This window comes from Lotus japonicus, chromosome 4 (genome assembly GCF_012489685.1).
Source record: "Lotus japonicus ecotype B-129 chromosome 4, LjGifu_v1.2".
NCBI lineage: Eukaryota > Viridiplantae > Streptophyta > Magnoliopsida > Fabales > Fabaceae > Lotus > Lotus japonicus.
The window spans coordinates 5,314,252-5,334,438 of NC_080044.1; the positions used below are offsets into that span (position 1 = coordinate 5,314,252).

The window sequence follows — 20,187 nt, forward strand, 5'->3', positions numbered from 1 at the left end:
TCATTTTTTTTCGAAAGTAATATATATATTGATGGGGATAATGTCAGAGATATACAACCCTCATCTACAGAGCACAAAAATTAGCAGAGTCGGCAACAACCCAACCAACAAAGAGCAACTACCAGACTAACAAAGAGCCAAAGATAATATGATACGATCATATATAAATATACTTCAGTAATACATGATTTTTTTCTTAATTAGTAATTTGCATTCTAATAAATGATAGGACCTCATTAAAGTGGGTCAATGTGTTAGCCTATGATTTTATTCTTTTTAAAAGAAACCTTAACCATATTAAGGTTGGGCCTTAAATTTGATAGGCTAATTACACCTTCCTTCTTCGAAAGGACATAAACATATTTTGGTGGTGTTGATTATTTCTTAGAGTGGGTTGAAGCTATACCTGTGAAAAAGCAATAGAACAGATCCCAAACAGCCCCTGAATACCCTTAACATGTCATTGTCATTATTGTGGTTCTTCCCCTTTGAAACAGAATCGTAGCTAGATATCCCTAAAAGCATGTTTTTAATTTGATTTTTCTCTTGCTTGCACTTGTCCAATTTGTTTTTCTCATCATTTGGCAGTGTCATCAGTTCTTTCTCCTTATCCCTATATAAAGGTATAAAGCCTTAACAACTGTGCCTGTCATACACTGCTCAACATTGCTTAAAACTCTTCGAAGAAAATGAGTGTTCTTCACAGCCTCACAGGCTTGATTCTCATCTTCATCACCTTCAACCCTTCTAATGCAAAACAAGCACAACCCATTTCAAATATCCTAAGAATTGACAACTTTTTTGACAAAATACATGAATGGAGAAATTGTTCACAAGGTTTCCAAGAAAACCAAATGCATATCTCAGGCTCTATGGTGCTTGCGGGAGTCTTCTGTTTCATAGCTTCCTCTATATCTAGTGCTGGTGGAATTGGTGGTGGTGGGCTTTTTATACCTATACTAGCTATTGTGGCTGGCCTAGACCTCAAAACAGCTTCAAGCTTTTCTGCTTTCATGGTCACAGGAGGGTCACTTGCAAATGTTCTGTGCAATCTGTGTAACACAAGTTCTAAATTTGGTGGAGGTTCATTGATTGACTATGACATAGCACTTTTATCAGAACCATGTATGTTGCTAGGAGTGAGTATTGGAGTTATATGCAACCTTGTGTTCCCAGAATGGTTGATTACTGTTCTGTTTGCTCTTTTTCTTACTTGGTCCACCTCAAAGACTTGCAGCAGAGGATTCCATTTTTGGAAGAGTGAATCAGAAGAGATAAGGTACAATGGAAGTGAGGAAGTTGAAAATGGGCTAGCAGAAAATGGGACTGAAAAAGAAGGGTCGAATAGTATTGAAGAACAGCTTCTGAGTCCTGAAGGAACTATCAAGTTGAGGATACCAAGGTTGAAATTGGCAATCTTACTCTTGATCTGGTTCTCTTTCTTCTCTCTTTATCTTCTTCGTGGCAACAAAAATGGAAAGGTTAGATCTTGCTCTTTCTTTATGGCTTAATTGGGACCTTATAGATTTATTGAATTGCAACAGATTTTGATTCATTCACACTCCAATTTCTCTTCTATGTCATTTTCTTCTCTTCTTATCTCCTCTTCTTTTCTTATCATAGCCCCTATATATCATAGCTTAAATTTCTCTCCATTCTATTCTTATTTGTATCTGGATGTGGATGTGGGATGTCAACCAAACTTAAGAATCTAGTGGAATACTTGTGGAGGACTACAAGATACTTGTCCTTGAGATGACCAAGTTCAAGATTAAGACATCTTTCTTTTTTCTGTTTTTATTTTTTGAAGTCCTTTTCATTATGGTAGAATCTAGTGGAATACTTGTGGCACAAAATTATTAATGAAGTGGTAGAAAAAATTGTTCCAATAGCTGCTAGATGTAACTTTATGCAAATATTCCCTATATTAGTCATTGGTTCCTTTAGTTTTGTGGTCCAGTAGTACATGCATTTAATAAAGAACCCTATGATGTTAAAGAACCCTATGATGTAAGTGTTAAAATTGTACAGAGTATCATTCCAATGAAGCAATGTGGTGTGGGATACTGGATTCTCTCATTAGTTCAAGTCCCTCTTGCTTTAGTGTTCACTGCTTGGATTTTCTTTAGAAAAGAAAGCAATCAAGACCAAAATCTTATGCAAGAGGTTAGTAATTGAAAAATAATGCTTGAATGTTGATTAGAGCCTCATTCAATGTAATAACAGCTAACTTCCCTAAAAGTGTAATGCAGGACCCATACTTGTCCACAAATGGACCATCAAGTAAGCTCATTTTTCCAGGGATGGCATTACTGGCAGGGATATTGGGTGGTATCTTTGGTATTGGAGGCGGAATGCTGATTAGTCCACTTCTTCTTCAAGTTGGAATAGCTCCTCAGGTAAGTTCTTAATAGCATGTCGGGTGCGTGTTTGGATCACCATTTGTCACAATTGATTTTGGTAATATTGATTATAGTAAAAGTGAGGTGAAGTGACTTTTCTTTGGATCAATTTATGAAAACGTCTTTGTTGAGTAATATTTTAGAACGCACTTGTAAAATATCACAATTGATTATATTCAACGCATAAGCTACTTTGTCTAGCTTCTACCAAAATTGATTTTGGATGTGAAATCAATTCTTCAAATGATTCTCAAGCATCAATTTTCCATCAACAGTTGATTCTATGATTTTCCAACAAATATGCAAACACACTCTGAATCAACTTATTATTCATTAGAATCAATTCTGGTAGCTACTCACGAAAGCTTATTCCTAGAATTAATTTTGACTTTAGAATTCATTGTTGTAGGATTTATGTTCATGTTAGAAAAATCTTCTACAATAAGCCGGAATCAATTTTGGAGAGAAGTTTCTATCAGCTTCTAAATTTTAGAATTTATTAAGATGAAATAAAAGTAAGTTGTTCCATGCATACTAACTTTTCAGTTTTCATAGATGTTCCATTCATACTAACTTTTTATACACATTAGGCATTAGTGCAATCCACATCACTGATTATTTCTCCATCAACACATGATTTTGATGTGTAGGTGACAGCAGCAACATGTTCTTTCATGGTTTTCTTTTCTTCAACCATGTCAGCCTTCCAATATCTATTGTTGGGCATGGAACACATAGAGATTGCCCTCATCTTGGCCTTGATATGTTTTGTTGCATCACTTGTTGGTTTACTGGTGGTGCAGAGAGCAGTTACAAACTATGGAAGGCCATCCTTGATAGTGTTTCTGATTGGCACAGTGATGAGTTTGAGCATTGTTCTGATGACCAGCTTTGGAACCATTGAAATTTGGAGAGACTACACATCAGGGAGATACATGGGGTTCAAACAACCCTGTTGACAAACAATTTTGTGCTTAGAAAATATCAGGGTACATAGTCATGATCGGCTAAAACACTGGACCAATTTTTAGAGAATTTACCCAAGCATGTTTGGCTGTTATGATATTTTCAAATACTTGTCATGTGCAAATAAATTTAATAATTTTAGGAAAATCAGATGAATGAAACTTGTCATTGTTTTTGAAAAGAATATCTTAACAAATGACAAAGAAGGTCCCTTCTTATCAAAATGAGGAGTGTTTTTTTTTTTCTTTTTGGGTATAAAAAATTAAATTATTTTACAAAATAGTAATCAAACATGCCCAAAATAGTAGGGACATTTGTGTTAATGAAGTAAATCTATTAAATGGATATTGAGATTTTTTCAATAATAATTATAATTTTTTAAGGAATAATTACAATTCTTTCCAGAAGTGAAGTTAATAATTATTTTTGGGGTGAAGCTGAAGTTAATTATTTTTTTTATGGATGTCGTCACCCGTTCAGTAAATGGTTACATGTTCCTTTCAAGAATCTCCTATGACTCGAATTTGTGCTTTCGTCCTTACGGAGTCTAGGTTTTCACCATTAGTCCATCACCTTGTTGGTCCTAGACTCAATTCATTTTGGTCATTAACGGATGTCGTCACTCCTTTGAGAAACGATTGCATGTCACTCCTAACGAATGTGTTTCTTAGGATTTGTACTTGTGCTCTCATCCTTACACGTTCTAGTTTGTTTATTACAAGATCAACACCTTGTTGCTCTAAATACAAGCTTCTCATATTTAATTATGTTAAGTTAAAGATGTTGAGAGATAATTTCCCCACCCCAATTCTCACCCTACTTTTAATTTAAAAACCTCAAAATACCCTTCCACTTAAAAAATAAAAAACTCACCTTCTCACCCCATCACACCACTCCACCCCGCATTTCTCTTTTATCTTCTTCCTCTCACTCTCTCACGTCTTCTCCAAAACAACATTCTTCTTTGTCATTTTGACTCACTTCATCTCTTCCTCTCATTCTTCTTTGAGCCATTTGGAGGCCGCTGCATATCTAGATTTTTTGAGTTTTCAAGTTCTCTATACGTATCGATGAATTTCAAGTTTTAAAAACCAAAATAGTTATCCTTGAATAATATCAAATTCTTAATCTCGATATTGTTAAAATACAATACCGGATTTTCGAGTTTACCAGGAATTGCTAAACCCATATTCTATGGGAATTGTACTACTAAGTTTTAACTGGAAACTTGATCTTGGTACTCAAAAATACATGTTCCCAGAATATAGTTTCAATGCTAGTTTTCGGGATTTTAAACCCAAAAGCATATTTGTATATCAATGTTCCGGGTTCTAAGAAGTACGTCCCAAACACAACAATATAATTTATCTAAAGCTTACGAAATAATCTTTTGTCAAGTTAAATAATCCTCGACAACAAACAGGACCTAAACCCACATTATGAAACTGAACAAAAACTAATAAGAAACAACCAAACTTAATGAACCGTGAAACTGTCAATTTTTAGGCAAATTCTTTATGAATCATTCTACAGTGTTATATTGGAAACTCCCAAACTTCGCCGCTCAAGGTAAATATGGGCGTCAAGTCCTTATTTCAGGAACAACTCTCTGAGCAAGAATAGTCCCCAATGCCCAGAGTCATGCTCTCTTGTGTCATTGTTTGTCATTTTCTTCAGCTTTTGAGCTGTTGCCTCTTATAGGAATAGTCCCTAAAATGAAGTATTTGTTAACATTCTAGGAACAACTCTCTGAGCAAGAATTCACCAAACACTGAAGTTTTAATCAGAATCAACACGCTGCTACATAAATTGAGGCTTAAAGCCAAGCCTCTGCAACCAATTTACAAAAACTTCAGATTCTCTAATTTTACATTCTTACAATTATTACAGCAGCATAAAGAATACTTTTCTTCTCTACCCCGCTACTTTTCTTCTCTACCCCGCTAAAGCAGGACAAAATGACAACCATTTTTGGTGATGCGTGTTGGCCAGGCAAACACCTCTGTCCTTCCTTTAGCCAGAGCTCAACCGAGAATCCAAGGACCGAGTGGATGTCTGAGTCTGACGTCGCGGAATCCCGATTTCACAGGCATTTACTCTGGACGCGAAGCGGAGAGAACAGAGTGACTCACCAACTGAAGATTGATCAGGTGAGATGTTGACAAACATCAATGTTTTGGAATCGCCACCAAGACATGGCTGCAATGCATATAACATAACTAAGTTAAGGGAGTAGCTAATGAAGTAAAAGCAAAACTGAGATCTTATCTGATCAACAAGATTAATTGTATAAAACCATAAAGTTAAGAAGAATATAAAAGCTTTGCAAATAGACACATTAGCAATGCATATAACATAACTAAGTTAAGGGAGTAGCTAATGAAGTAAAAGCAAAACTGAGATCTTATCTGATCAACAAGATTAATTGTATAAAACCATAAAGTTAAGAAGAATATAAAAGCTTTGCAAATAGACACATTAGTACCCAGTTCAAGGTAAGAAATCTAACTTAACATAAATATGCAGAATGTTAAGGTATCAATGTCAATATTGATTTTAAATGGCTTCTGCTTCTAATTATTCAATTGATAGAAATCAAATCCCTGAATGAGTCATATTAACATCATCCCTAAAATATATCATTAAATTGAGGTTATAGTTCATTAATAATTATGAGTCGTATCACTAACTTATTCACTTAAAAATTTAAATAACAAGAGATCAATAATGCAAAAGTTCATAGATTAACATACCTGGAGAAGGTATGTCAGTTTCGAATTCCTAAAAGGAACATGCTCCTCTTTCTTTGCCAAAGCAAATATGACATCACTCAAAGAGGAGAGACTTTTGTTGATAGCCTGAAAGTGGCAGCAATGAAAATTAGTTAATTAAAGAAAGTACAATTACGGACAAAGAGCTCAAGTTCATATCCATGCAAATCACCTGAGTTTCCCTCAATCGGTCCCCTGTTGCCCCACTTCTTGACAGTCTTTCACTTCCAGCCAAATCAATCAGGTTTAAGACACCTTGGACTTGTTGTTCAGTGTTCTTCAAGACAGAAATAAGTGCATCATGAAATAAAATATCAGGACAAAACAGTAAAAAAATATACTAATGTGATGATGATGAGGAAAGTATGTACCTCATTTATACCACTGATACGTAAACTAAAGACAAAATGGCTTCTTGATGACTGCTCATTCATCTGTGTTCTTCCCACTGACCTGAGAAAACAAGAGGGAAAAAATTTCATAATTATTTTTTTTTATAAATCAAATCCAGCCAGTTATGCGCAGATTGTATAACAGGGACATTTGTAGAAATGTTTGATCTTCTAACTGATTGGAATGTACTAAATTTTATGGAAGAAACAGAACCGAACTTCATGCTTTCTTGCACTAATTTTTTCCAGGAAGATTATCCGAGCATAACTTCATACAACAAAATAAAGCATTCGCAGGATCCAAACATAGACAAGATCATACCTGCTTTGTGCTGCCTGTTGCAGGAGTGAGGAAATCTCATTCACGCTACAAACATCCACAATTGTCAGGTCCGAAACATGTGTGTTTCCTTGTGCATCATGTTTAATAGTGTACTGCTGCTTGCTGGGAACACTATTTTCTATTCGCGTCTGGTCAATCCCACTTGACCGATTTGATGACAACAAATCCCTGATGGTCTCATTATATATTTCCAGTATTGATGCCTAGAAATATTTAATAAAAAATGTTTAATAAAATATTTCAGTTCCCATTTATAGATATGACAACATGGAAATCAAGATGAAATATTTTAACCTGCATTTTGTACTTCCACCCCTGGTCTTTCAGTGACTGACTAGTCTGGAATACCTGTTCTAGAGAACGTGGTATCAAGCCTTTCAGATCTGGAGCCTCAGGCCTACCCATCATTGTATAGGTTTTTCCTGAGCCTGTCTGTCCATAAGCAAAAATGCATACCTGCCACAACAACCTAAGTAATTAATGTTCATTTCCAACCTTGAAGAGCAAAACCAACAACGACACACCCAATATACATATGTAAGTAAAAAACTGCTATACCCCAAATAATCATATAATTTGGTTTTGCTACAATAACAAGAGACTCAACAAATTTTGTAGGATTTTTAATGCAAGAATTATCCCCGGTAATTACAAAAACCGCTGTCCCATTGACAAGTAATCTTCTATATTATGATATTATATTACTAACCATTGTTGTATCTATAATTCTATATTCTATGTAATATGTATTATGTTCTGCCTGACACATAATGAAGTAATGAACTGAAAGGAGGCAAAGTAAATCACCTTGTAGCCATCAAGTGCACTTTGCACCAACTGTGATATCTCTGTGAATACATCAGGCTGAGAAGCCTCATGATTAAACACCTTGTCAAATGTAAAAGGGTACTTTTGCCCTGCAGACCATTGAAGGATGGGTTGTGATCCTTGACTAAGCATGTTGTATACTAAATGGTATACTAAATGGAGCTCATAAGAAATAATAGCAGCAAAAAAAAGAGACAAAGAAATTTGTATATGTACCATTCTGTACCAATTCAATACCCCTGCCATCCATTTCTGTTGACATTGGGTAAGAAATAACCATGTCGGTTCCCGTACTATCCTCTGGTAGGGAAGGTCGCACACGGCAGAACACACGGATATTTCCTTTTAGCTCCTAGAAACAGAAATAATTGGTTAAGAACTTAAGATTGAACTATTTCCTTACAACTGACCAGGGATATTTAGATAATTTTGAGAGAGGGCACCAAGCACTACCAGGATAGTATTGTGCAGCTTTTTCCTTAGCTTCTCTCCTTCAACTACTTGAAATTCTTTATCTGCCAATCGATCTTTTAGTTCATGTATAATTCTCTTCTGCTCTTCAAACACAGTTCTTGTTTCTGATGCAGATAAATCAGCCACCTGCAGAAAGAAAAGTTTTTTAGTTCAAATTCCAAATAAGCACTGAACATTTCAAACAAAAACTCACAGATGCCATTTTATCATTTATTTCCATGAAAATTTTAACACTGATAAGCAACTTCTCTGTGTTGAAAGTTAAAGCTCAGCTGCCTTACCTTTAACTTCTCCTTTTCAGCAATCAATTGCTGCTGCAGTATATTTATTTGCTCCTTTTGGGAAGAACAAGTCTCCTGTCAAGAAAGCAAGTTATTGAATAAATCAAATATATACAGAACTGCTTAACTTATAAAATGAAAGATCACAGCTACAAAAGGTGAGGACAAAACAAAGTAACAAACCTCAAGAGCATTTGTTTTAATTGTCAAGGTATCCAATTGAGCAAATGATTTCCCTGTACATTCTTTGTATTTTGTAAATTCTCCAATTAAAGCATTTGCATGTGCCTGATGCCAATCACGATCATCTCTCATTTGTTTTAATTCTTCGCGGAGGCATCTGAGTTCATATGCTTGCACTTCTTTCTGTTTGGAAGCCTCTTCCTGTGAAACCTGATAAACAAAGATAAAAAGAGAGGCAACACGAAAATGAGAGAGACCAATAACAGAGTTAATGCTGACAAAAATAACAGCAAAATTTAAGGCTCCAAGTCAAAATTATTCCCCCTTCACAACAAGGTTTCTTATGACGTGTTAAGAAATACTATACAAGTTGGAACTCAAGAACACTGACACAATGAACAGAATTGCAAGGCAAATTAGCAATGCCAAGCTAAATCCGACTACTGCCTTCCTTCCTTTCTGGGCACAAGGCAGCAAAAATTTCTAAAATGCTCACACATTTCCTTGATTTGAAGTTTTTCATTGCCAATGGGAAAAATTCAAGAATTAAAACTCTCAATTGATATGACACCATACAACACTGAATAGACAAAAAAGAAAAACAAAATCATATTGAAACAACTCACCTTAAGAGATGCCAACTGATCCTGCAATGCCTTATTGTGACCTCTCACATTGCTTAGGCTCTCAACAATGGTTGCTTTCTCTGTTTCAAGTCGTTTATGTGACTCATTAGCTATTTCAAGATCTGATTGAAGACGACTATTGTACTGCTGCAGGCTCATATTATACTCTTGTGAACGCTTGTACAAATCCTCATTTGAAGTGGCCTGCGCACAACTCAACAATTTCAAAAGGAAAAATATGTGAGGAAATATGCCTGAAGTCATGAACCAAAACACCAATAAAATAACCTTAAATCAAGAGCAAAATTTATCCGAGCGTAATGTCTTGGAATAACTTGGTGTACATATTTAATCACTAATAATTAATAACTAACTTATCAAGAACATAAGATACTATTACCTTCTTCTCAGCAACTGATTTCTCATCCCGTACTTTCTCAAGCTCAGCTGATTTCTCATTTCCAACCTTCTCAGCTGCAGTTCTGGCTTCCTTTTCTTTTCTATAACAATTAATTGCTTCCTGGTTGTCAACCCACAAGATGTTAGGCTATCAACAAGGTTACTTGAGATTTTCAATTTCAATGCTTGCAGGAAACCTTACCAACTTCTCTGATTCTTCCTTCAAAAGTCTACCTTCTAAAGAAGATATTGTCTTCCTCAAATCAGATATAGTCTCATTGAACTCCTCAATCTTAATTTTCATCTCAGTCTCTAAGAAAACACAAACGTATGATGATTAAATAATGGTTCTGTCGACACTAGTTTTTTGAACTAAAAATGAACAAGATACTTGAAATGATAATTATAATAATAAAATTGAAATAGCATTGGGTAATTTTCTAGAAAGCTCTTACAGAAAAATTCAGATCTCAACATCAACAAACCTTATCGTACACCTAACCATTACCGGGACTCTAGATAATTACACTAAAGAATGACATAATCATTTGCAGTAAACTACTTCACCTAAATACATGATTGCTAGTGACTAGGCAAACAACAATTTATAATAGCAGTTTTTCTGCTTGACACAAAATGGATAGTCCCAACTTTTGGTACTTAAAAACCAAATAAGTTAAGGAATCAAGCATCCAAGCACAATTTTTAAGAAGACATTGTAAATATCACTCCCTATCAACTAAATTTCGAACATCCCAACAGAGAAAATCAAAATATTCCTAATAATTACCAGTATCAATGCCCTTCTTAACAGCAGACTCAAGTTCAGACTGAAGCTTTTCTTTCTCTTGAACATAGCCTTCTTCAACTCTTTTAAACCATCGAACGCAAAGTTTAAGCCTCTTAATAAGATCCCCCATCTGCTCCATTTTTTTCTACAAAACAAAAATTGGGCACACAACAAAACCCACATAACATAAGACCAACAACAACAACAATACCCAAAAATGAAAAAAAAAAAGAAGATAATATTTGATTAAATAGACTAATAGAAATGAAACCTTATTATCATAGGGATTGCCCTTTTTCATCTTCTCATTCAGCAACGCATCAACATCCTCTTTCGTGAACTCGACGGTACTACATTCCACTCCATCACCTTCACTCACCGCACTCGCAGTATTCACCACAGAAAACGGCGCTCTTCCCCTCCCAGCCACTCCCTGTCGCTCCATCTTGTCAGCTCCGAACCTCTGACGCTTTTCCACAGCGAGTTCTTCGGTGCTCGCCTTTTTCTGAAATCAAAAAAGAAAACTCGTTCAGCTCGCGATTCATAGCCATGTGTGTGAAATTGTGAAATTGCGAAAATGGAGAAAGGGTTTTACGTTGAAGGGGCTGCGAGGTGGCCTGTTCTGGTTCCGGGAAGCCATGGTGGCTTCGATTGTGAGGGTTTTGTGGAGTGAATTGGGTTCGGATTTGGGAATTTAGGGTTTTGGGAGAAGAGAGCGTGAGAGAGTACGGAGTGAGTAGCTGGGAAGTTTGAATTTGCACCTGGCGGCTCAGTTACTCACCTTCCGGTTCAGGATGAAAATGAAGTGTGCCTTTTTTTCAAATTATAAAATTTTGGAACTAACGGTCATCTGTTTCCATATAAAATTATTTTTTAAAATTTAACAAGAGTCACCTTAATTGGTTCTCATGTAATTCATATGCTTCGCATTTTATTAACATATATCTTTATTTCAAAAAAAAAAAAAAAAACATATCTTTAAAAATAATTTTCATTCATTTTCTATCCTCTTTGTATATTTCATCAACATCACCATCACCATCTTCACTGGCGGTGCTCCTTGGCCAGTCCTCTTTGCAGTTACTTGTTGGCACCTCTGGCATTGGAGAAATATGCTGGTTTTCCAGCATAAATTTATTCCTGCTGCTCGCTTATTCTCTTGGTTGCAAGTCTTCGCTTCCACTGAATATGAAGCTTGGTTAAAGCTTCGCTCCATGAACTCCTTTGGAATTCAGTGCATTCCCAAATACTTAAGATGGCTGCCCCCTCCTTTTGGTGTAACTAAAATTAATACGGATGGCAGTGCTGCCACAAATCCAGGGCCAATTTCTGCTGGTGGTGTGGCCAGGGACCACACCGGCAAGTGGCTCTTTGGTTTTTCAGCCAATTTGGGCAGAGGTAGCATTACTTGCGCCGAACTCTGGGTGCGTTCCATGGCCTCCAAATAGCAATTCAATGGGGTTTGAGGCGAGTTCTTCTCTCTTGTGATTCTAAAGTTGTTGTTGAATTATTGAACGGGCAGGACATGTCATTCCACCCTCATCATCATTTGATTTCTGCATGCAAGAGGCTCATGGCTATGTTTGATTTATGTCGAGTAAGCCATGATTTCAAAGAAACAAACAAGGTTGCCGACGCTTTGGCGCACCGTGGTCAGTCAGACAGTTTCGGAGTTCATCTCCATGTGTTCTCCACCTCCAGGGATTAGTGATGCTTTGTTTTTTGACAGGATTGGTGGCACTAGCTTGCGCATGGTTGCTGCACCTAGTTAGGCCCTTCTCCTTTGTTCTTCCTGGGTTCCCCCTTCCTCTTGATAAAAAAAAACAACACCATCACCATCTTCTTTTCATCCTTCACCATCATCCTCTTCTTCTTCTTCTTCTTCTTCAATCTCCACCATTGTGACTACCATCCGTCCTCTTACTTTTCTTCATCGATCATAACATTTTCTCACCACCATCCTCTACTCACATTAAACCTACCTTCATCTCACCCACCTACATCACCCACAATAATCTTGTTCATCTTACCTATAATCACCGGCTCTTCCAATCTTCACCATTGAGGTTGAGCTCGCAATTACTCATCTTTTCTTGGTGTTTTTCAATAACTTTTTTCAAGTACATCATCTTTTTTCCGCACCCATAGTAGGTGAAAAACGAACATTTCTCCCTGAAATATTTTCTCACTTATAAGTGCGAAAATTACCATGATTTCTCATTTGAAAGTGCGAAAATCAACTTAAATTTGCACTTATAACTGTGTGTTGTAAAGATCACAATGCAACATAAATATCTCACTTATGAGTGCGACAATTAATGGTGGAGCCACAAGGCCCTCCCCTGTGGTGGCGGTAGATTGGTGGTGGTAGTGGTGATGGAGGTGGTTAAGGCGATTGTAAGGGACTGGTGGAGTTAGTTGTGGCAGTAGTGGTGGCAATGATAGTGTTGCAGGGTGGTGCTGGCGGCAATGATGGTGGTGGTGATGAAGGGCGGTAGTGGTGGTTGGAGTGGTTGTAGTGGCGGCGACGATAGTGGCAATGAGTGGTGGCGGTAGAGTAGTGGTATGGTGGTAGTGGCGATGAAGGTGGTAGCGTTGGTTCTGGGTGGTGGCGGTAGTGGTAGTAGTTGTGGTGGTGGCGAGGGCGAAAGGTGGCAGTGAGCGATGATGATGAATTGGTGGTGGTGGTGGCCATGGCGGCAACAACGATAGTGACAATGGTGAGAATAACAGTGGCGTTGGTGGTAGTGGTGGAGAGTAGTGGTGTGGTAGTTGTCAGTGGATTAAATAATTTCAAGTAGTTTTTACATCACACTTTTATCATTTTTTTTTCTTCATTTATATGACGAAATAAATAATCAATCATTTTAATGTATCAGAGTGTATTGATGGATAAATATATACAATACTGTATAAATATTAAATAATAAATAAACTCATAATGTATTGTATAAACTTATATTATCATACCAAATATGACGTACTAAACGAGCTCTTAATGCTTATCACAATTTTTCTAATGTTGGATCTCTATTATCTAAGTTTAATCCATAAAACTTATTAAATAATAAATTAATTAGATTTCAGATCCAGCGTACAATAATGAAGACCTGCTGCTTAATTAGCCAAATAGCAGTACGCAAGTTCATCTTTGTAAGTTTCATGAGGGCAATGCCTTAATTAATTTAACTTATCCATGCTAATGGAGAAAAGAAAAAAATAACCCCAAAATTCTCATTTCATATTTCAACCCCTATCGAAACGGTAGAGTTATTACTTATTTTTCTAACATGGGAAGAGAAAGGCACCTAAGTAGGTTGGAGGTGAAGAATTTAATTGTTAGGGACACAGTCTTGAGATATAAAAGATGAGTCTTCAGTCAAGAACATCACATCCCACCAGCTATCAAGTTCTGTTAATAAGTTCAACATAGAAAACTAAATGGTTGATGTTTTCAACAATAGTAATGTCACTGATTTTTATTAGCAGACTTTATATGAGAATACATTTCATCAGTATCTTATCTTTATGGCATACTCAATTAGTTGATGTGGGATTTGAACCATTCATTGTTTCGTGGAGGAAATGGATGCACATTCAGTTTCTTATGGATAGACAGGATAGTCAAGTCCAATGATCCACCAATAAGCAAAGCATTCATGTAACGTGTTTTAGGATCCACTAATTCATTTGCTTGACTCAGTACATGTTAGAGTCAAAGAGCTTAATTAATATCTTCAGCAATAGCTTTTCCCTCAGAATTTTGAACCGAAGTATTTCTTGAGCAGCAAACAAGCACTTTGATTCCACTATTCACCTCCAATCATGTTATCCTCAGCTTCAGGGATGGTGATTATTTTCTTTCTATGTGCAACCTCTGTACAAGAAAATATTTTTACTACTCAAACATATGGCTGTCCAAAAAAATTACTATTGACCGAAACCCGATTTATCCGACAAAACCATCACATAAGAAATCGAATCTGAACAACCCATAGCCACTAATCGTCGGTGACGGGTCTAGTGTTTAGATATTTTTTCACCCGACAAAACTGACTATTTTAGCCTAAGTCCGACTGAAACTGACGGATTAATATCTCAAACTCATCTAGACAGTTCACAACTTCACATTATCCTCACTAATAACTTTGTTGCTTGACTTGCCTACTCCCATAAATCTTTCTCTTCTCTTTAACAATCAAAAGTTTGAATGAGTCATTGGCTAGTGGAGTTTTATCTAAGAGTTCCTTCATTCAGATGAATGAAACCTATCCAAGTAGAGTTTCATTCTATGTCACTGTCGTGCATCGTCAAGGCAGAGCCAACTTTGTTGTGTCATCTTTTTTTAATAACTTTTCGAGATCTCTTCCATTATTCACCATTTTTCCTCCCTAAAACATCTAGAGGAGGCTGAGCTTCATGGAGGAAGGGTTCTTGGGCTAGGAATTGATGGAGTGGAGCTCCGAAGCATGGTGACAACCTCTGGAGGCTACGAAAAGCTTAAGAAAGTTGTTAGATTTATATGGACTAGCATGAGATCGAGAGATAATTTCTTGTCCAGTTCAAGAGAGAAACCACTTAATGAGCTATTTGTCCTAGGGTGATAATATCTCGGGTATGAACAATAATGGATTTCTACGTGACAGGTGGGGTTCTGAGTTCTAACATGAGTTTTCAAGGTGACAACAGAGATTCACAAGCCTAGGGTACTTTGTCTTAGGATAGATTGATCATTGGAAGTTGGAACTGCCTTTGAGAGAAAATTTGAATTTTAATGTTCTTTTTGGTTTTCTAGATGGTAATGAATTACGTCTAGGAATTCCAACTAATAGATTCACATAGGCTAGAGATAGTTAGGTGGATAACTCTCGGCAAACTTTACAAAATTGTTTGAGTTGAAAAAATTAGAGAATTATTAGGCAAATGCATTTATAGATACGTTTTCTTATTTGTTAATTACCTCTGTAAATCTTCTTCTATTGCTTTCTTTTTATTGAAAATCATAAAAACAATATTTTCAAATATCTTTTTATCTGGTCAAATCAATATTTAGCTTGTTAAAACTGATAATCACACAATCACTGACGACAATTGTATCTATGTTGCTACAATTGAATCATAAAAGTTTAAGTCAAAACAGTACAATCAAGGAAATAACCTTTAAGGAGTAAAAAAGAGTTAATAAAAAACAGAGTGATCAATTAAATACATAATTATTTACAAAAAAAAATTAAATATATAATTGGCGGTTGTCGTCCAAGAGTATATCTCAACTATTAATGACACGTTGATATGACACTGCCACCTTAATTAATTTTATCTTCTTCATATGCTTCTATGTTTTTCTTTGACGGACATATTCTTCTAAGTGTACTATCTCAAGTCTCAGCAATAATTTAAGGAGTCACATCTATATTTCTCATTTTTAATTTATCCATGATAATAAAAAGAAATATCAACTAGAGTACTAGAATTCCAAAATTAATTCATAATATATATTATAATTTGTTTTTTCTTGCTTACAAGTTAGAAGGAAGATTTTAATATGTTTGCTTCAATGAGAATCCACGTTAAGTTCAACAAAAACTCATACCCACATGCCACACATATATAGTAGAGGTTATGGTCAAATAGCTCTTTTTTTTTTCTGATTAATTTCGGGACTTAAATCGCTCAACTAACGTCTCTCATAAAAGGTATTATAAGAATCAAATTAAACCTAAAAGGACATAAGCAAAAGAAAGTAAACTATCATAGATTCTCATAGACATGAGCAAGGATATATAGCTCATCTGCACCATTGGCTTCAACACGTACATTTCCAAAAACTTAATTAAGCAATAGATCCTAAAGTAAGAGATTAGAGTTTACCAAACATTTAGATTCTGTTATTCACCCACGATCATGTTTTCCTCACCTTCAAGGATGGTGATTATTTTCCTGTGGTTTCTATGTGCGATCACGGTCAACTTGGGTATGAGCCACGAGACGAACAATAACATGACTATTCGTTGCAATAGAAAAGATCAAGACCTCCTTTCAATGTTTAAGCAAAGCATTAAGGATCCCTCAAATATGCTATCATCTTGGTCCATTGAAAAAGATTGCTGCAATTGGAAAGGTGTTAAGTGTACCAACATCAGTGGAAGAGTTACAGAACTACACCTTCATTGTTTTGATTTTATCTACTCGGATGAGTATGGTGATGAAACACTCCCTATCAAATGTTTAGGAGGTAAGATCAACTTCTCTCTCTTGAAACTTGATTTCCTAACCTTCTTAGACTTGAGTCAGAATGACTTCCAAGCTATCCATTTTGAATCTGTCCTTGGATATACAAAAAGTCAGAGATCTCATAAATTGCCACCTAAAGCCTCCTCCTCCTCAACAAATTTTTCTAGTCTGGTTCACCTGGATTTATCAAACAATTATAACCTCCACATGGACAATCTTAGATGGCTTCCACGTTTTTCTTCTCTGAAATATCTAGACTTGAGTTCAATAAATCTCTCCAACGAAACTCTCTGGCTTCAATCGATGGTTATGCTCCCTTCACTCATGGAGTTAAGGCTGGAAATATGTCAACTCAATGGGATCAATCCGTCTATTGGGTATGTCAATTTTACTTCACTTGCGGTACTTGATATTTCCATGAACAGTTTTCATTCTGAGATACCAAATTGGCTGTTCAATCTCGGAAGTGGAATTTCTGATTTGGACCTTAGCTATAATTCTCTGAGAGGCCAAATACCTGCAACAATGTTGAATTTCCAGCATTTGAAGTCCTTGCGTTTGGGCTATAATAAGCTAAATGGAACTATTCCAGTGTGGATGGGACAATTCAAAAATTTAGAGAATCTTGATCTCTCTAACAATTTTTTATCTGGTCCCCTTCCAGCCACCATCGGAAATATATCATCACTGACATATTTAGATATTGGAGATAATAACTTAAATGGCAGTCTTCCAAGAACTCTTGGGCAACTATCCAAATTGGAGGCTTTATTGATTGGGCATAATTCCAGGTCAGGCAACCTGTCAGAGAAAAGTTTTACAAAACTTTCAAGCTTGAAGCGTTTGAGACTTGAATCAACTGCTTTTATTTTTAATTTTGGCACCCATTGGAAGCCTCTTTTCCAGCTTGAAGAGATTAGTATGAGCAAGTGCAAGTTAGGCCCAGGGTTTCCTTCATGGTTGTACACACAAAGACCCTTGTTTTATTTGGATCTTTCAAGTTCGGGACTTTCATTCAATGTTGAGGACAAGTTTCAGAGCTTTATAACACAGCTTTTGTATCTCTTTTTATCCAACAACTCAATCACTGGGGATATTTCTACCACATTGTTTACTGGCACATCAATTGATTTAAGCTACAATAACTTCACAGGCTGGTTGCCACGTTTGTCTGCTCAAGTCTCCTTCTTCAACATAGCTAACAACAGTTTCTCAGGACCTATTTATCCTTTGATGTGCCATAATATGATTGGGAGACAAAACTTAGAAGTTTTGGACATGTCACATAATCTTTTATCTGGAGAATTACCTGATTGTTGGATGCATTGGCAATCTCTGTTTCAAGTGAACTTGGAGGGTAATGATTTAAGTGGTGAAATTCCTGACTCAATGGGTTGGCTGGTCAAACTTGAGACCCTACGTCTTCGTAACAACTCTTTATCGGGAAATATACCTTCTTCATTTAAAAACTGCAAAAAATTGTGGTTCCTTGATTTATCATTCAATGAGTTTACAGGAGATATATTGCAGTTGATTGGGTCATTGAATATGGCTCTCCTACTACGATCAAATAAATTTAATGGCAATATTCCATCACAGATATGTCAGCTTTCCAATCTTCTAGTGTTAGACATCGCAAATAATAGACTTTCTGGACCAATACCAAAGTGTCTATTTAATATCACGACAATGGTAACTAATACACTTGATGTGAACTTGTTCTACCAACACTATTATCGGATGGGAGAGACTCCATTGTCAGTGGCATCCTACCAGGAGGGACTACCTTTGTTTGTGAAGGGCCTAGACTTGGATTATTGGAACTCATTTGAATATGTTCGCATTGTTGACCTATCAAGTAATAACCTTTCAGGACAAATTCCACAAGAACTATTTAGGCTCATCGCCTTGCAATCTCTAAACTTGTCCTGTAATCATTTGGTGGGAAATATACCAAGTAACATTGGACAAATGAAGTTTTTGGAATCTTTGGACCTTTCAAGAAACCTGCTCTCAGGAGAAATCCCTCAAAGCATGTCAAATTTATCTTTCTTGAGTCGCTTGAATCTATCATACAATAATTTTGATGGAAGAATTCCCCTCAGCACACAACTGCAGAGTTTCGAGGAATCAAGTTACATTGGTAATCCAGAACTTTGTGGACCTCCTCTTCCAAAAAACTGTGCACAAGAAAAGAAGCCAAATGACTTTATGGAAGTGTCCAAAGATGGTGATTTTAACTCTAGTTTCAGAACTGGAGTTGGAGTTGGACTTGCGTCTGCTTTTTGGGGGGTTTTCGGCACCCTTCTCTTCATCAGGAAATGGAGACATGCTTATTTCCGCTTTCTTGACAGCCTTTACGTCATTATTGTCGTAAATATCAACCACTTTCGCAATGAAGGTCTTTAAGATGCATATGTAAGTTTTACAAACACATTCTTAAATATGGTTTAGTTCTTTTCTTGTAAATTTTACACATCTTTCAGGTAAATGTCAAACTACTATCCATCAAAATATAACTTTTGTCATCTAGTTATCGAAAAATCAACTGGGTCTGGGAAGTACTAATCTTATTTAGTGACTGGCACTAACTTCACTTTACCTGGTCTCATAATATATGTCTATAATAGCGTTGTTGTCCAAAAATTTACATCTTTGGAGGTCTCCATCTTCATTTCTTCATTATAAGACAACATCTGGTTGGGTAACATTCAATCTTTTTACTCCCTAATTAATTTCTTGGCTTGGTAAAAATTTGTAGACGTTGAGTTGCCCTAAGGACTAAAGGTTATGCATCTCCCATAAATTGCCCCCAGTTATTAAAGCATCCTTTCAGAAAAGTCATAATCAGCTTTCAAACATAGGCAGTTAAAGAAGTTGAAAATGACCCTTAAAGGGGATTGTGCAGCTGTCAACATTGCAAAGAATTATTATGCTTATTGTGTATTTTTCATCATGACCATGACCTTCTTGCTCAAGGTAGTTTGCTGATATCTGGCCCAACAGCATTCATTACCAATTGTTCATAATTATCAAAGGCTTCCTTATGCAGTTATGCCCACTACTTCCATAGTATGAGTGGTCGACAACTATTGAGGCAAATGGGGGAATCAGTTCCAAATTGTTGGTCCAATAATTAAAGTTACTCATGAATCCCTTCATGCATAAATTCACATTAACTATGTCAATGTCTTCGCATCTCATACACTTGCATTTCTTGCAAGGATATCTAATCCTCCCACTTTGAATATGTTGACTATGATCACAGGCGAACTTAATAAATTCAAGAGTTCCAATAATAAGTTCTTCTGTGATATTCTTATTACAATCCAATCTTGGTCCTTCTACTTTCTATTTTGAGGCAATTCTATCATTATTCATCATATACACAATAAATAAGCACACTTCATAACTATAGCAGTTTTAACTTTCAAATATGTAATAACAAAATATTTTGATAAGTAACAAGCTATAAAAAGCAAATTATAAACCTGTCTG

At 36.2% G+C, this 20,187-nt stretch overlaps 3 protein-coding genes across 3 annotated transcripts; 2 read left to right on the plus strand and 1 right to left on the minus strand.

Moving 5' to 3' along the window:
- Positions 1 to 312: 312 nt before the first annotated feature.
- LOC130714508 (sulfite exporter TauE/SafE family protein 5-like) lies at positions 313 to 3,515 on the plus strand. The gene is made up of 4 exons (XM_057564405.1): positions 313 to 1,481; positions 2,032 to 2,166; positions 2,253 to 2,399; positions 3,053 to 3,515. Exons 1-4 carry the CDS (start codon positions 690 to 692, stop codon positions 3,359 to 3,361), a joined length of 1,383 nt encoding a protein of 460 aa, XP_057420388.1. The 5' UTR covers positions 313 to 689; the 3' UTR covers positions 3,362 to 3,515.
- A 1,313-nt stretch (positions 3,516 to 4,828) lies between these two features.
- LOC130714406 (kinesin-like protein KIN-14C) lies at positions 4,829 to 11,250 on the minus strand. The gene is made up of 17 exons (XM_057564307.1): positions 11,051 to 11,250; positions 10,727 to 10,960; positions 10,456 to 10,600; positions 9,868 to 9,977; positions 9,667 to 9,786; positions 9,267 to 9,470; positions 8,641 to 8,850; positions 8,458 to 8,532; positions 8,156 to 8,302; positions 7,919 to 8,054; positions 7,682 to 7,791; positions 7,169 to 7,330; positions 6,854 to 7,077; positions 6,511 to 6,592; positions 6,312 to 6,416; positions 6,122 to 6,226; positions 4,829 to 5,567 (listed from the first exon to the last, which is right to left on the minus strand). Exons 1-17 carry the CDS (start codon positions 11,093 to 11,095, stop codon positions 5,382 to 5,384), a joined length of 2,400 nt encoding a protein of 799 aa, XP_057420290.1. The 5' UTR covers positions 11,096 to 11,250; the 3' UTR covers positions 4,829 to 5,381.
- Positions 11,251 to 16,289: 5,039 nt separating this feature from the next.
- Positions 16,290 to 19,404, plus strand: LOC130714070 (receptor-like protein EIX2). The gene has a single exon (XM_057563936.1). The coding sequence runs from the start codon at positions 16,360 to 16,362 to the stop codon at positions 19,096 to 19,098; it is 2,739 nt and encodes a 912-aa protein (XP_057419919.1). The 5' UTR covers positions 16,290 to 16,359; the 3' UTR covers positions 19,099 to 19,404.
- Positions 19,405 to 20,187: the final 783 nt, after the last annotated feature.

Bases quoted from the DNA above. Each gene is read 5' to 3' on its own strand.
- LOC130714070 (XM_057563936.1), top strand. From the start codon at position 16,360: ATGTTTTCCTCACCTTCAAGGATGGTGATTATTTTCCTGTGGTTTCTA.
- LOC130714508 (XM_057564405.1), top strand. From the start codon at position 690: ATGAGTGTTCTTCACAGCCTCACAGGCTTGATTCTCATCTTCATCACC. The intron at 1,482-2,031 runs GTTAGATCTTGC...AAAATTGTACAG, and splicing joins GTGGCAACAAAAATGGAAAG to AGTATCATTCCAATGAAGCA. The intron at 2,400-3,052 runs GTAAGTTCTTAA...TTTGATGTGTAG, and splicing joins AAGTTGGAATAGCTCCTCAG to GTGACAGCAGCAACATGTTC.
- LOC130714406 (XM_057564307.1), bottom strand. From the start codon at position 11,095: ATGGCTTCCCGGAACCAGAACAGGCCACCTCGCAGCCCCTTCAAC. The intron at 9,471-9,666 runs GTAATAGTATCT...AGTTGTGCGCAG, and splicing joins AATCAGTTGCTGAGAAGAAG to GCCACTTCAAATGAGGATTT. The intron at 8,851-9,266 runs GTGAGTTGTTTC...TTTGTTTATCAG, and splicing joins ATCAGTTGGCATCTCTTAAG to GTTTCACAGGAAGAGGCTTC.